The sequence below is a fragment of the Neophocaena asiaeorientalis genome, unplaced genomic scaffold (assembly GCF_003031525.2).
Source record: "Neophocaena asiaeorientalis asiaeorientalis breed wild unplaced genomic scaffold, Neophocaena_asiaeorientalis_V1.1 scaffold275, whole genome shotgun sequence".
In the NCBI taxonomy this organism is placed as follows: domain Eukaryota; kingdom Metazoa; phylum Chordata; class Mammalia; order Artiodactyla; family Phocoenidae; genus Neophocaena; species Neophocaena asiaeorientalis.
In genome coordinates, this window is record NW_020173679.1 from 985,901 (window position 1) to 998,350 (window position 12,450).

Genomic DNA, 12,450 nt, shown 5'->3' on the forward strand with positions numbered 1-12,450 from the left:
TCTTCTAGCAAAGTGTAGCCTGCTAGTGCATCTCTTGACTCAGCCAAATTGGAACTGTTCATCTTGGCAGGGTGTGTTGTTCTGTTTTTAATATACAATTTTAGAAGATGTCACAGTTATCAAAAGACATATGTTTTAAGTCAAGATTGTGTTTCATAGCAAAGGGAAGTAGGACAGGAGAGTAGGAGAGAAAATGTAGGAATAACTGAATTCCACTCTGCCACTTACTCTGTGACCTTGGGCAAGTTACTTAGTGTCTCTGAGGCAAGCTTTTCCCGTCATAAAATGGGAGTAGTACTGCTTAACTCTTAGGATCATTATGAGAAGTAGATGAAATAATATATGTATAAAGCACTTAGCCTATCCCGAGGTAAGCTGTGATGATGGTGATGATGAAGATAAAGGAAAGGAGGGGGATTAAGAAATAGACTACCAGAACTTTGTTTTTAAAAAAAACAACTTTGCAGCAAGATCTCTCTCTCCAATTTCATTCCCAGCCCCTAAGAAGTTAGACCAACATTACTGTCCATGATGTTTGAAGGACAAAGCCAAGGCAAAAGAGTTTGTCACTAAGCTCAGATACATTTAAACATCCTGACCCTTGAATTCCTAAACTCCCACTTAGCTGAAAACTATTTCTGAGCTGTCACTTAGATACCAGCTGAAATGCAGAACAGACTGTCATTCAGTCAACTGGCTCTTTTCATCTCCATGATAGCAGACATCGCATTTGATGGGATTTCTTTCCCTTCCATGGAATTGCATCTATCAGTTGCTTTGTCCTCGGACAGACCCGGCTTTAGCCCACCGCTCCCCCCACACCTCCAGGAGAGGTCAGGCATATGTGGATTAATTTTGTGGGTCCCGGGATGCTAGTAACAGCCTTACCACTTTGCCAGATGAAAGGGATGGAAATCAAAAGGGAGAGATGAAGGCTTACTCCTTCCATAAAGAATTCATCCCAAATCCTTATAATATATCCAAACGGGCTCCCTTAAACGATTCTTTCCAGTGTGAACCTCATTCCACTGGGGGCGTCGAGGGGTGGGGGACAGTCAAAGCCTCCCTCCCTTCATCTCCCTTTATGCCTGGTTCCTGCCCTCTCCCTCTCCCTTTGGCCACGTCTGTGTGTTTATCATGCGCGTGTATGTGTATTTTAGGAATGGATTTCGTTTGTGTTAGATGCAGTTCATATCATTTACTTCAAGGTCTGTTTTCTGGACTCGCAGTCGGGAGATCATTTCCTCCCTCGTTTCCCACCTTATCACTCACTGCACACATGACCCCCCGCCAGGAGGGAGAAAATCCTTCCTTTTTGCTTCTCAAACTTTGGTCTTTGCAGCCCGGGAGAATCTCATTATTGACAGTGTGATAGGCCTGTGGGAGTTTGTGATGTTGCCTTTCTGGCCGTTTGATGAGATTTCTGTGTAACTCCTAGAGGAGGGTGTTTGGAAAGACCTGGAAAGCACTGCCTGGGCCTGCCTCACCTCACTGTATGGAGAGGACAGAATGACAGAGGGGAAGCTGGGACTGGTTGTTCCCAGTGACACTTGGTCCTCCCTCATCGTACAAAAGGATTCTCCGTGGGACGCGTTGAAAGAGCTGGCCCTACTTGGTACATTTCAAGAATGTTTAGTTTCACAAAAACTCAGTTTATATATGATTTTCAAGGCCAAGGCTCTAGTGTAAAGGGACTCTTGCCGTTGTGAAGAACAGCCTATTCTCAACTCTTGGGTTTTCTTTTGAAAAGCTAAGACAATCTCCAGACCGCCAGGAGCGCCAGGTGGTAAAAGTGTCATATCAGGAATCTGGCGTGAACTACTGAAGGAGTGATAAGAGCAGTTGACAAGATAGAAACTGATTTATCTAAATTCTGATTGATAAAAGCAAGTGAGGATGGTTGCATAACCATGTGACTGTACTTAACGCTACTGAACTGTACGCTGGAAGATGGTTCAGATGGAAAACCTTATGTTAGGTGTATTTCACCACAATTTTTTTTTTTTTTTTTAATTTTGGGAATTCCCTGGCGGTCCAGTGGTTAGGACTCCGAGCTTTCACTGCCGAGGGTGTGGGTTCAATCCCTGGTCAAGGAACTAAGATCCCTCAAGCCGTGTGGCTCGGCTCCCAAAAAAAAAAAAAAAATTAAAGTAAACGAGGAAGTGTTTAACCATTGTTTACAGCTCTTCAGCTGCTTCTCTCTAGAGGCTGTGCTCTGAAGGAGACCGACGCTACTGTCCACTGCTACCAGGTGCCTGGCATCACCACTCCCCACCACAAACTCCTAAAATAGTGCCTGCAATTAGCAGCTGGCTAGAAACAGGCACGGTGACTATAACGGCTGAGCCATCTCCAAAGACAATGCCTCACGCCCACCATTTCTATCTAGTCGCCCAATTGATCATCTGCACGGGAATAACAGTGGACACCACTGACCAAGCCGTGTGCCAGACACCGCCCTGGACATATAACCTCACGCCAGCCCTGGGAAATCAGTATTATTATATTATCTCCATTTTAAAGATGAGGAAGCTGAGGCTCCAAGTTATTAAATAACCGACCTCAGTTCACGTAAAACCAAGATTTGAACACAGATCTCTCTTGTGCCAAAGGTCAAGCCGCTTCCCCTGGACTGGAGATTCCCAGCCTTTCTGAACCTGAGCCCTTTCTAATGGCAAACACGTCACAGCAGTCATCACACTTTCAACATCTCCTGGTGGAAAAAGCATGTAATGACCACAGACTACCTGAATCCAGGAATTCTGTGAGTTGCAACAGCATCTGATACGGTCTTAGAATCACGACACCCGCTGTGTGAGACGGGAGACATTTAATTGGACGACAGCAGTTTGCAACTGTGTAGTTTCTTAGGCCCTCGAAGTTGCTGGATCTTTGCCCCCAGAGATGGGGCACCCTGAGCTGTACCATGAAACATCTGAAGGGTCTGGAGACCCTGAGCCTTCTTATTACGTAGGCCAAGCCCAAGGGATTTTTTGTTAATACAGGTGATGTCGGGTGCTTCTTGGGAGGGTCACCGTGAGCCTCTGGGTCACACTGTCGGAAGCCAGCAGAGGAGACTGAGGCAGAGTCAGCTTTGGAAGGACCGGTCATTATTCTTGCCCACTGCAGACCGTAGTCAGTCACAGTATTACCTGTTCCCCTGGAGCAGAGCTCTGGAAACCAGCAGTTGAAGAGCTGAGAACCCTGGTTAAATACTCTTCCATTTACTTTCAGCCAAGTCAACACTCTTCATTTGCTTTTATCCAGTCCACAGAGATCCTCAACTAGAGCCTCTCGGAAGATGTTATACCGGGAGGAAAATTTTAAAAATTTTAAAAATAAACTTTTTGCATGTATTCTCAACATGAAGGGTTGCTGAGTCCCACAGCTTGCTTTCATTCATCCCACAAATACTTACTGAGCAGAGCATCTGTGCCAGTTGCTGTTCCAAGCACTGGGGATTCCCTGGCTCAACCCTTGAAGAGCTCACGTGTAGTAGGAGACACATCATAGGAGAGACTGTGAAAGTAAAATAGGTAGTAAGTCAGAGGGTCTCAAGTGCTATGGAGAAAAATACATCAGAGAAGGGAGATGGGGCACCTGGTAGGGGTGGGAGGTTGCATCTTCCTCCCTTTGGAGGGTGGAAGTTCAACAAAGAGGTGAAGGAGCAGGTCGGGGGGGTGAGGCTTGTGGATGTTGGAGGGAAGCGTATCAGGAGGAGAGGTCAGCAAGGGAAAGGCCTGGCATGTTCTGGAACAGCAAGGCCAGTGTGGCTGGAAGAGAGTGAGCAAGGGGAAGGTGTGGGGAAGGTCACGCAGGGCTTCGAGGGCTGTTGAAATGACTTTGACTCCATGAGAGATGGATCCCACAGGAGAGTTTTGAGCACAGGAGTGAAATGATCTGACTTTCCTGCAGTGTCATTTACATATTACACAATCCCCCCATTTTAAGTGTACAATTCAGTGATTATTAGCGAATGTGCAGAGTTGTAGAGACCATCACCACGACCCAGCTGTAGAACATTTCCAGCACCCCCAAAAGGTACCTCATGCCTATGACTCAAATTTTAAAGGGATCTCTTTGGGTCCCGTGTTAAGAATAAAAAAAAGAGAGACTTCCCTGGCAGTCCAGTGGTTAGGACTCAGTGCTTTCACTGCCGTGGTCCCAGGTTCAATCCCTGGTCAGGAACTAAGATCCCACAGGCCACGGGGTGTGGCCAAAAAAAAAAAAAAGGAATGAAAATAAGAGGTAAGAGCAAAGACAGTGTGGGAAGGTAATGTTTCTCACCATACGTGAGTGAAAAAAAGGACTGAAAGTGGAGGGATAAAGACAGGACTAATAAAGCTTTTCTTTTGAATTGCCCCAGGGATGGAGCCTCCTTAATGCCAAAGGCATAAGAATGAAAGGCCTCCAGCTTCAACAGTAAAAGTACTATATTAATAACATACACAAGACTGTTTAAAAAATGAGCAATCCAAGCCCAAAAGCTGAACCTGAACTTGAGTCCTGAACTTGAAGGTGACTGATGCACCTTGGATCCCTGACTATTTATAAAACTATGGAACTATATCTTAACACCTTAAAAATTCACAAGAAGAAAAGTTGGTGGTAGCAATATAGGAATAAATCCCAACATGTTTCAGCAAACATTCGTGGTCCCTGCAGGAAAAAGACAGTGAGGTCATCTTATGTTCGTTATTATTAAAATGTTAAATGCCAGTTTCTTGTGTTGGTCTTGAAAAGCGGGGGTATTCTGCGCTGAGCTCATGTCATGATGTGACGGATCATCTGTGCCCATGAAAGGGGACTGCTTGACACTAAAAGTGGTACCTGAGTGAGGATTCTCTGTATTTTACCTGGAAGGCTGAAATCTTCTGGTATTATAAGGTTTTGGACCAAACAGTGAATTTTGACATTTTTTCTCCAGCGTCTACTTCAACAGCCAGTTTTCCTAACTCAGGTTTCCCCTCCTGGACCGTCTCGTTCCGGGAACAGTACAGGATTCTCCCTTGGGTGGGTCTAAAATGATTCTCACCAACTTTCTTTAAGCTAACACCTGTGCATTACCAGGAGCCTGCCACGTGGCTTATCTCTAGGTATGCAACCTCCTAGAGAGCAAACCATCTTTTAAAACATAAGACAGGCACATCTGACTGTGGCAGCAGTCTGAGGATAAAGGGGAAGAGGTCTAGAAAGGCAGTTTAAAGCCAGGCTTCAGAGATAGGTAAATGTGTTTCCAGCTCGCCGCCTACCCTGACTTGGTTTGACTGTGCTCTGGACTGTTTTGTGAGATTCAGCTCCTAGTCTCAGCTCAGCAAAAGACACCTACCTTTGTTTGCTTTTCATAACACCTGTCCGATCGCTAGTCACAGGATCCTGACAGTTGCTCAGGGTAACCTGATAGGGAATGCTGCAGTTCCCCTGCCGGCCACAAGGAGGTTCCAGCCCTCCAGGCGTCGGCACCCAGGGCTGCAAAGCTGTCCCAGCTCCTCAGATAGAGAGATTCTGGGGGACAGGGCAGGTGCCCTGAGTGGCCGGTGTCCAGAGAGAGCTGCTAAACTCAGTCGTTGACCCTGGGCCCACAGCCGTTTGGCACCGTGGGAGCAATGATAACCCACCTGCGATCGCTGTGCTTTGAGTTGTTACCCGTAAACAGCAGAGAGAATGGCCCCAGGCCCCGACAGCTCCCCGTGCCGGGTTCTGGGCCCAGCTGTATTCTCACTACCTGTGTGACCGTGGGCATGCCCCATCCCCTCTGAGACTCCGTGTTTCCTCATCTGCCGAGAGAAGGGGTCAGAATCAGAGCTACAGCCTTGCCAACAGCATAGGCACCTGCAATAGCCCTTACATCAAACAGTATCTGAGTCATCCTTGCAATTCAACACAGACTGCCAGCTTCCTGGGGTTTCCCATCCTTCTGCCAGATTATCCCAACCCTGGGAGCAGAGGAGTGAAATCAGAATTCTGTGCCCTGGAATCTTATAACTCAGGGCCAGAGGAGCACAGGGGTTCTCAAACTCCTGTTGGCCTGGAACCATTTACTCAGACAAACTCTGACACAACAGCCCAAGTGGAAAACATTTAGACGCACTCTGGTTAGAAACCGGAGCCCAGAGAGAAGAAGCCACCTGTCCTGTGTCCCTCAGCAAGAGAGAGTGGTAGGACTGGCTGAGCTGTCCCTCTGGGGCCCACTCCCCAGGAATGACAGGGATCACGCTGCTGCCCAAACTCGGGGGGGCTCAGAACCTGCGGAGAAGCAGGGGCACAGGACAGGGGACGGGGCGGGGAGACACTGGCTTCCACTGTGTGTTCACTACGCTGGGGTTTTCCCCACCATGATTTCATCCCCATAAAAATACCACCAAGGCAGTACCATAGCCACCTGTAGGCTCAGAGAAGTTAAGTGACTTGTCTCAGAAGTCACTGAGCCGGGATTTGATCCCGGGACTTTGCAACTGCAAAGCACATATCCTGGCTGTCCCAGGGGATGGCAGTGTATTTACTCACTCATTCATTCACACCTTTACTGAGCCCCAAGTATAGACTAGGCACTGTCCTATACAGCTGTGACCAAGGCAGCCGGAGCCCCGCCCTCCCTGAACCCAGATGTTAGAGGAGGAGACGGACGTAAACAAGTGAGGTGTGACAAGAAGAAAAATAGAGCCGGGTCAGGGGGTGACTGGGGTGGGGGTGCACGCGCGCCCCCAGGGGTCTAGAGCAGTGCTTCTCGAAGTGCAGTCTGCACTCCCATGTGTGAGCTGTTGGTTTCCAGTCTGCAAGGAGATCAAAGAAACGCTGCTTTGCTGATCTATACTTACAAGACAGACAGCCCACGGGCCAGCCCTCATCCACGAGCTGCGCTCAGAGGAGCCCTGGCCTAAAATACTCTGAACCACTAGGTCAGTGCAGCTGCTGTGTGTACTTCGTGTCCCAGGATCCCAAGCCCCCCTCTCCTCTCCACGCCCACCTTCCCGCCAGGCTGTACAGACCCCAGAGGAAGGCTGTGGTGTCTCCTGCCCGGCACGTGCAATGCGCTAGGGGCCATCAGTCCCTTCTAAAGGGAGACACCCCATCTGAGTCCACGGCCAGTTGTGAGCTTCATGGAGGGGGAAATAGACCTGGGTCCCGATTTGGGCCGTGCCACTTACTGGCCATGTGATCTTGAAAATGTCTTTGGTTTTCCTTAACTGGGAAATGGGGATGATGATGCCCTGCAGGAATAGATCGGGCCCTGGAGGGCCTGGAACTCAGTAAATGGAAGCCACCGTACTGTGTGGGCACGTGTGTGTCTGTGTGCACGAATGTGTTTGCACAGGTGCCTGAGCATGTGTGTGCACGTCTGCACAAGTGTGCGCGTGTACGTGACATCCATGTCCTCCACCACCATTGCAGAGTCGCTCTCAGGACCCGCTGTGGCCAGGGGTGCTGACAGTCTTTTCCGGGGTCTCTCTCCAGATTGCCAAGGGATCATCGAGGACGTTGTCCTGCTGGGCGCGCCCGTGGAGGGAGAAGCCAAGCACTGGGAGCCTTTCCGGAAGGTGGTATCTGGAAGGATCGTCAATGGCTACTGCAGGTCTGTCCAAACCTTGTGCCTGTGAGGAGGTGACAGTGCTTACTGAGCACCTAGTGTGTCCAGGCCCTGTGCCCAGGACACAGACGTTGGAGGCCAGGCCCTTGTCCTGGAGGATCCCAGGGACCGGTAGGACACCAGCCCTACTAGAAGCAAGGCCCGGGCCAGGTGTTCTGACGTGGGCAGCATCCATCCCCATAGGATGATGGGCAGCAGGGACAGATCCTAAGAAAGATTTCCCTGTGTCGGGCCTGAGACCAGTTTACAGGATGACGCGAGAGGCCAGGCTGGTCACCGTGATCTGGGGGAAGAGGGTGAGTGGGATGAGATTGAAAAGCAAAGATTGGGCCGTAAATGGGGGGTCTTTGAACGCCGGCTAAGGAGCTCGCGTGTGGGTTATCTGGCAGCGCAGGAAGGAGGTGGGGAGTGTCCAGGCTGAGCTTTCAGAGCAGTGTCTTGGGGCAGGGCTGACAGCCATGGGGGAGCCAGCACCCACACCACACGATAGACCCTCCTGCAAGAGAGGGGGGCTGTGAAGACTGACAGCTGTGGGGCTGGAAAGGAGGCACCCCTGGGCTTGGCTTTGAGGAGGACTTGAGAGGTTTCAGCCAAAGTCGTGCCCTCGACTCTGGGGAAGAAGAGAAGATGAAGGCCCCCGCTGAGACCTCAGGAGATTGGCCCGAGAAGATGCCCGGGCCCTTCAGCCTCCAAATGAGGCAAAGGAGCGAGGTGACAGCGTAAACACGAGAATAGGGATTTGGAATCGCACAGACCTGGGTCTTAACATCGGCCTCAGTTTCTCCATCAGTGAAGGGGGGATAATAGTAGTGACTCCCCCCAGGGTTACGATGATAGTCCAGCGATTTACAGAGTTGCCCGTGGTGGGTGCCTGCTCCGTGAGTGACAGATGGTGTTACCGTTTATCAGCAGCAGCATCGAAGCGCCAACCTCGCGCCAGGCACTAGCTGGAACCTCAACAGGAACAAGCCCCCACCTAGCCCTGTGCAACCTTGCACGCAGCAGCACAAATAGGCAGGAAACAGGCAGCTCCGGGCTTGTCTGCGACACCCAAATCCAGAAGCTCTGAAACCAAAGGCTTTTCCCCAAGTGCGGTGCACGCTCATTTAGCGACAGGAGGTGAGACCCGGGGAAGCGGCTGACTCACGGGGCTATGAACATGAAGTGTCCAGCAGGGCGGCTGGGGATGCAGCGCTGGAACTGAGATGCAAACCGGAGCGAGGGCCAGTGGGATGTCAGCTTCGGCTGAAGCCAGAAGGACAGGTGAGATCATTTGAAAGGCAAAGCCTAGAGAAAGAGGAGAGTGCTGGGTTCCTGATTCTAGGGAATATAGGTCAGGGTGGGATGAGGGAGAGGCTCCAGCCCGAGGTCAAGGGCAACTCAGCATCATCCCACATACATGCCCAAGACGTCCTGCTGGACGTGGGGCTACAAAGATGAACAAGAGGAGTTCATGTCTAGCAGAAAAGACACATATGGAAACAGTTATTCAAAAAAACCCATGAAAATGCAATAATGCAGTGATAGGGGAGTGGGTATGACAAGTATTAGACTCTTACCCCCTGCCAGATCCTGTCTCTGTTGTCATTTTCTCCGTTAATCGTGCCCCAAACCCTAAGGGGTTTGTATTATTAATCCCATCTTACAAGTGAGGAAACTGAGGCCCAGAGAAGTTAAGTCACAAGGCCAGTTAACTTTAATTTTGATCTAAGCCCAACCATCCCAAGTAGAACCTGCAACTGAATAGAAGAGATTTGGAAAGTCTTTATCATTTTGATAATTTAGCCCATGTCTAGTTCAGAGCTGAAGATAAAGATCATCTTTAGCCTTGGATAGAGGGCATTAACCGGGACACGAGAGTTCAGCCAATCAGTATGGCTTTATCACTCATATTCTAAGCTGAGTTCTTAGAATCAGGATAGGGTAGAAAGAACAAAGAAACAAAGACAAAGAGCTCATGCAAATCAATAAGAAAAAAAATCTAATAAGAAAAATGGCCAGAGGGACTTCCCTGGGGGTCAAGCGGTTAGGACTCCCGACCTCCCAATGCAGGGGGCCCGGGTTCAGTCCCTGGTCGGGGAGCTAGATCCCACACGCATGCTGCAACTAAGAAGTCTGCATGCCACAACTCAAGATTCCACATGCTGCAACGAAGACCTGGCACAGCCAAAAATAAATAAATAAACAAAAATTAGAAAATGGCCAGGGACTTCCCTGGCAGTCCAGTGGTTAAGATTCCATGTTCCCAATGCAGGGGGCACCGGTTCGAACCCTGGTCAGGGAACTAAGATCCCACGTGCCTCATGGTGCAGCCTAAAAAATAAAACAATAAAAAGAAAGAAAATGGCCAAAGGATATATAAACATGGAATAAATACAGTCAATAAACTTTTGGAAATGTACCCAACCTCATTATTAGTGAAATAAATGCAAACTAAAATCAGTAAAATACTATTTATCATCCGTCAGATTATCAAACATCTGAAACATGAATAACATTCAGTGTTGGTGAAGATGTGGAGAAATGGGCGCTGTCATACACTGTTGGTGGCAGCTGAATTCAGTGGAGGGTAATTGGCAATATCTATCCAAATTTTTAATGTGCCAATCTTCTGATCCCACAGATTCTGACTTCTGGGATCCTGCTGTACTAGATACATGCACAGAGATGGATGCACAGAGGGGATCCTTGCAGCTTCATTTATAATTAAAAATTTAAAACAACCTGAATGACCGCAAAGAGGGGAACAGTTAAGGGGGAAAAAAGCAAGTGCGACAATACATACTATGATCCCATTTACGAAGGAAAACGTTTCTGCGTGTGCATATATGTATCTGTATGTCTGCAAATGGACAGGAAGGTCCAGAGGGACCATGAGAAACTGATAACAGTGGTCACTCCTAAAGAGTGGACAGGGATTGGAGGTAGGACTTAAAAGAGACTTTTTTTTAATTGATATGTAGTTGATTTACAACACTGAGTTCGTTTCAGGTATACAGCAAAATGATTCAGTTATATATGTGTGTGTGTGTATGTATATATATATATATTTATTAATAAAAGAGACTTTAATTTTTTAAGTAAGGACAGTTTAAAAAATAAGAAAAGAGCATCCTAATGTCCATAGCGGCACTATTTACAGTAGCCGGGACATGGAAGCAACCTAAGTGTTCATTGACAGAAGAATGGATAAAGAAGATGTGGTACATATCTACAATGGAGTATTACTCAGCCATAAAAAAGAATGAAGTAAAGCCATTTGCAGCAACATAGATGGACCTAGAGATTGTCATACTGAATGAAGATATTGCTTATACGTGGAATCTAAAAAAGGGGTACAAATGAATTTATCTACAACACAGAAATAGAGTTACAGGTGTAGAAAATAAACTTACGGTTACCGGCGGGGAAGGGGGGGGGGGGGGGATAAATTGGGAGATTAGGATTGACATATACACACTACCCTAGACAAAATAGGTAACTAATAAGGACCTCCTGTATAGCACAGGGAACCCTACTCAATACTCTGTAATGGCCTGTATGGGAGAAGAATCTAAAAAAGAGTGGATACACGTATATGTGTAACTGATTCACTTTGCCGTACAGCAGAAACTGACACAAATTGTAAGTCAACTCTGCTCCGATAAAAATCTTTTTAAATTAATTAATTAATTAATTAAAAACAAGAAAAGAGAAGGAATGGCCACCACATTGATGGCAGACAGCCCTCAGTTAAAATCCTGGCTCCACCATTTACCACTCAGGTGGCTTTGGGCAAACAAATCTGAAGCTCAGTATTTCTGCCTATAAGATGGGAATAACAGTCCCTCCTGCACAGGGGTTCTGGGGAGATTAAATGAGATTATGTAAGATGAAGGCTGGGGCTTTAGACGTGCCCAATAAGCAATAGCGGTTATAATTATTATTACTGGGCATATTCGCAGCATACGATTTTTTTGATCCTTTCATAAACAGCAAAGGGAAAGAATTAAAATTGCATGTATGCAATATGAAAGCAGCAAAATCTTATTAAACCCATCTGTTCCGTGGAGAACCTGAGGATAGTAAGTTTGGTTTTCCATTATTTTGTGAGATCCTGAGCCATCTCTCCGGAGAGAAAAAGGAGGAGGGGGAGAGGAGGAAGAAGGAGAGAAGAGGGAAGGAATGCACAGACCAAAACAATAACTGTAATTTTTTGATTAAATTAAGCACTGACCAGGAATTCACATTCCTGGCCCCCAAAAGTGTTTTAGTTGCCGTAAACCTACTTAAAGACTGGGAGTGGAATGAGGGGCTGGGGGGAGCTTCAGGCCAACACTCCCAAACTATATACGTTTATAAATTTATCATGTACATTAATAAAGCTCTTTGCAAGTTTGTTAACTTGCTTGGGCTTTCACGAACCCCCTGGAAGCCAACCGGGCGAGTGGTTCTGTTCCCTATTATACTGTGAGGAAACTGAAGCTCAGAGAGGGTCAAGTGCCTCACCAAGGCCACACAGCAGAGCCAGGATGTGAACTCAGGTGAGACTGTCTCCCTGATGGTTGGGATATCTGCAATGAGAGGGTTTTGTTCTGAGGCCCCGGGGGACTCCCTGTGTGATCTCTGCTCCGGTACCGTGTGGGGATAATGGTAGAAAGAACGGGGAGGACCCCCTGCCCACAAGTGGTTCCAGGCCTGTGAGCAGCCACGGCACACCCTTCAACAGGTCACGCGGTGTGAATCAAGGCTCAGTTGTATGCATCCGCCTGGCCTGGAGGGCCATCGACGCCTGGCTTGCCGGGCACTGCACCCACCTCCCACCCCCAAGGGAGTTCCCGATTCTGCCCAGGATACAGGATGCAGCACTAAGGCACAGTCCT

General features: G+C 48.0%; 1 protein-coding gene across 5 annotated transcripts in view; it reads left to right on the top strand.

Annotated features, from left to right (window-relative positions):
- The window catches only part of TMCO4 (transmembrane and coiled-coil domains 4), a 91,975-nt gene that overhangs the window by 68,730 nt on the left and 10,795 nt on the right, over positions 1–12,450 (top strand). For all 5 annotated transcript variants that reach the window (XM_024749873.1, XM_024749874.1, XM_024749875.1 and 2 more), the window contains one exon: positions 7,456–7,573. In XM_024749873.1, coding sequence (XP_024605641.1) covers positions 7,456–7,573 — 118 coding nt within the window. The remainder of the gene's footprint in view (positions 1–7,455; positions 7,574–12,450) is intronic.